The 4,006-nt window shown below is 43.7% G+C and overlaps 1 protein-coding gene across 1 annotated transcript; it reads right to left on the bottom strand.

The window, feature by feature from the left end:
- Nucleotides 1-1,924: 1,924 nt before the first annotated feature.
- LOC110003003 (outer dynein arm-docking complex subunit 3-like) lies at nucleotides 1,925-3,517 on the bottom strand. Its single transcript, XM_020658686.2, has one exon. The coding sequence runs from the start codon at nucleotides 3,515-3,517 to the stop codon at nucleotides 1,925-1,927; it is 1,593 nt and encodes a 530-aa protein (XP_020514342.2).
- Nucleotides 3,518-4,006: the final 489 nt, after the last annotated feature.

The following is a 4,006-nucleotide window of genomic DNA, read 5'->3' as shown; positions in this document are numbered from 1 at the left end:
CTGAGCAGAGCACTCAGAGCAGATAGGAGAGAGGGCGGCTCTCACGACGTCAGCCTATCAGAGCATAGTTCCCATAGCAACTCTCCCTTCTTTGATGTTTATCGGTTAAGGCTGTTATAGAGGTTTCTCATCTCTCCGTTACGACGGAGGATTAGGGCCACGTTAAAAACGTTTGTTTTATTTTTTTATTTCGAGAATAATCTCTTAAATTAACGAGTAGAACTCTTAAAGTATTTTCCTCTGCAGACAACTTCCTCCATATCAGTGTGGCTCTTTCTTCAGTTTCTTGCAGCATCTTTTCAGGGTGCTGATATTTTAAAGACAATGTGAAGATGATGATGTGCCAAAAGCATGTTGTTAACCTTTCCTGCTTCGCGTTCCAACCGTGGTCAGGGCGCACAGGGGAGACTTATGGATCTGCTCCAGGGGCTGACCCACAAGACGTAAACAGACACGGAGAGTCCGGCTTGTTATTTTGGGGTTCCGGCCCGTTTATTATGCTCGCAGAGCTTGAACTGTACATAAACTTGACATCATGACAAGCAGAGACAGTTTGTGCCCTGTTCATCATTTTACAGATAAACAAGGTCTTACAAGTTGAAGTTAAAACTTCTCTTGAACTGTTTTTACCGACTACACAGGGAAGTATCCTATTTCCTTATTATTGAAACCTTTAGGACAAGATGCTCCATGTTTGTTATTTGAGAACAGGATGCTCTTCTGATATAGACTAAAATAAGCACTTTATTCTTTAAAGACTTTAATTTGCGAGTTTAATCTCGAGATTTTCAAAAAAAAGTGAAGTGGCCCTAATCCTCCGTCCTACACTTCGTAATTATCTAATTATCAGTTATTTTGAATTTGGACTGCAGTACCAGTTTTAAACACTAGGTGTCAGAGTTACATATTGCTCCTTTCAAGTTTCTTATGCAGGAAAATGAAATTTGTAATGTGATAATAAGTCATGAACTAAGTTTGAAGCAAAATATTAATGTTTCAAAACAAACATCCCCAAACTTCACAAAAATAATAAGAAGTCATTCTACAAACTGATACAGACACATTTAAACATTTTCTTCTTCTACTTCTTCTTGTACTACTTCTAGAAAATAAATAAAATGTCTATTAAAACATCTATTAAGTCTGTTAAGACTGTAGGTATCCACTGAATGAAGCCGTAGCTTGACGCTCCTAGAACTCCTCTCTTAAGTAATTTTCATCCAAAAAATCCACAGGACCAAATGATCAAAGTTTAAATGTTTACTTAAACATAAATAAACAAAAAACAGATACAGGTAGTCCAAAACTATACAAAAAGAGAGATGAGGAGAGAGAGGTCAAAAGACTGTGTGGCTCCATTCTCTACTAGTCTGAACTGAGCCCAATTAAGTCCACAAGCCCCTCCCCCTCCCAGATCCAATGAACAAAAAGTATTACATGCATCCATAAATTTAACATGATGAGCAATAAGGCTCCTACAAAGACATTAAGACATTAAACACCCCCATGTATCTGGAATGGAATGATCCTCGTGCCCGACTGACAGTCAACTGAGACTCTCCCCTAGTTTGTAAATTATACTAAGCAACCTTTATTTCTACGTGTCCATGCAGAGACGTCTGAGCGTACCACTGAACTCTGATTTATTGTAATGGTTTTAAGAGGAAGTCCGTACAGTTATAATTTTTTTCTTTCATCATTTTCTTTTGAATTTTGAATATTCAAAGTCAATTGATGTTTATTTATTTATTTATTTTTGTTGTGTTTTTTAATGAACTAACTTTCTGTTAGATGTTGGGAGAAACCTGAGCTCCAGGAGTAAACCCGACCCGACAAATAGGATGGACATGTGAAGGGGGTGTATTTATACGGGGGAGGAAGGGGGTGGTGGGGGTGTAAGCTGGGGCGGTCCTTGTGATCTACTTCAGACCCTGCCCTTCTTTTTCTTCCCACGCTTCTTCTTGGACTTGGAGTCGATGATCTGCTGAGACTGGCGCTTCAGCTCTTCCCGCGAGAGGACATCGGGCTCGTCCTTCTCGCCCTTGTCTTCCTCCTCAGAGAGGTCGTCTTCAGTCTTGATGAAGGCGTTAGCCCGCAACCGCCCCTCGGCCTTGACGGAGAAGCCGACCTCTTCAATTTCTCTCTTGATAGCAGGCAGGTCTTTTCCCTGAAGCTTCTCGAGCAGAACATCCAGCTTCAGCTCGCACTCGTCCAGCAGCTCCAGGAAATACTCATCGGATTCAGGACACACCGTAACCCTTCTGTCCTCTGGTAGTTTGATGTGTTTCAGTCTGTCAACGAGTCTCTCCGACCACACTCGGATGAAAACAACGGTTTTATCAAGCTGACTGTGGCGCTCTTTGCTGGCGTCACACCAACGTTGCTGAGCCTGCAGACGCTGCTTGCACACGTCCAGCATCTGTTTGTCCGAGCAGAGCTTAGCCGCTGTTTTCTCCTTCATGTCCTGAAAGTTTTCATTGAGGATCTCCCTCTCTTCCTTCAGTTGCTGCAGCACCTTCTCATTCTCCTCCTTCTCATTCATCAGATGTTGCCGGCTGTCTTTCTGGGAGATTTTCTTCAAGTCCTGTAAGCTGCTTATTCCGGTGGCCTCCTTGATGCGCTGAAAGGCCTGGTTCAAAGTGGACCTGGCTCTCTCCTCCTCCTCTGCCATCATGGTGCTGCTGCGCTGGGCCTGGCTGCTCAGCTCTTCTCTCTGCTTAGCTTCTCTCTGGGCATTTTTACTGATTTCTTCAGCCTGGGCCTGGAGCTCCTTGAGCTGTTTTCTCTTGCTGACTTTAGTACTCTCTGCCCTCGTGATCTTCTCGTTGTAATATAACTCCAGCTGCTTTAACTCAGCCTTTGAAGCCTCATTAAAGTTCTCAGCGATGGTGACCCTGGACTGCAACTCTTCAAGCTCTTTTCTGTCCTTCTGTCTTTCTGCTTCCATTTGTTTCCTGCTGGCCGGGTAACCCAGAGCCTCCTCCTGCAGCTGAACGATGGCTCTGTCCTCGGAGGCTCCACGTTTCTCCGTCATATCGCACTCGGCTTCTATGCTGTACACGCACTTCTTCAGCTCGGACAGGTACTTGCAATCATCCTCTTGTTTCTGAGTTTGAACAGCAGCAGAGTGTGAACCTCCTCGCTCCTCGCCTTGGCACTTGTCGTTCTTAGTGCCATGATCGACGGCATTGATCCGTTTAAGAATGGACAGATTCCTCCGTTTTAAAGTGGTAAGGGCCTCCTCCACTGACATGTTGGAGAGCAGCCTCAACAAGTCGGGTCGGTCAGGAAAAGCTGCTTTGATCACATTAGCATCTTTGTTAGCTTCTGCAATGTTCTGTTTCCTCAGCTGCTCGTTCTGCTGCTTCAGCTGGTCAATCGCCGCTTTCGTTTTGTTGACGCTGGCTTCAGTGCGATCCTTGATTGCGGCTCTTTCAGCCTCCACTAGTCGGAGCTCGATGCGCGCCTTCTCCAGTTGCTCCTTTAGCGGAGCTTTTCTCAAGTCCTTGGCAGACATTTCTGTATTGTTGTTGTTGTGAACAAAGAAAAATGCAGTTTAAAATGTACCTACACTTAGAGCTAGCTTGGCGTAATCAAACCTGTGTCCTGTCTGTCAGTATATCCTGTGCTTGGACAGCTCAGATTAAAGACTCTTATGACATCACCGGCCTTTGATCTCTGACATTCATTCCTGTTTTGTTTTTTTTAACTTTATTTTGAAGAGAATGTTTACATTTGAAAAAACACATTGAACATTCTGAAACTTTATTTAAAGTGGCAGTAAGCAACATGAACACTCCAATGGAATGCAGCCGACTGTTGTCAACCTGCCTGCAAAACAAACATTCTCCTCACAGGGTCACTGTGATTGGCTAGTAAGGTGCAAGCTAAGCCCTGATTGGATGCTTGATTCAGACCTGCAATGTGTTTAAAAATGATCGACATTGAAGCAGGCCGCAGACAGACATCTGTTCAATTAACATTTTCATTTATTACTTGCAACATC

The sequence above is a fragment of the Labrus bergylta genome, chromosome 3 (genome assembly GCF_963930695.1).
Source record: "Labrus bergylta chromosome 3, fLabBer1.1, whole genome shotgun sequence".
In the NCBI taxonomy this organism is placed as follows: domain Eukaryota; kingdom Metazoa; phylum Chordata; class Actinopteri; order Labriformes; family Labridae; genus Labrus; species Labrus bergylta.
The sequence above is the reverse complement of the archived record's forward strand: the minus strand, read 5'-3'. Positions and strand labels throughout refer to the sequence as shown.

Bases quoted from the DNA above. Each gene is read 5' to 3' on its own strand.
- LOC110003003 (XM_020658686.2), bottom strand. From the start codon at position 3,517: ATGTCTGCCAAGGACTTGAGAAAAGCTCCGCTAAAGGAGCAACTGGAG.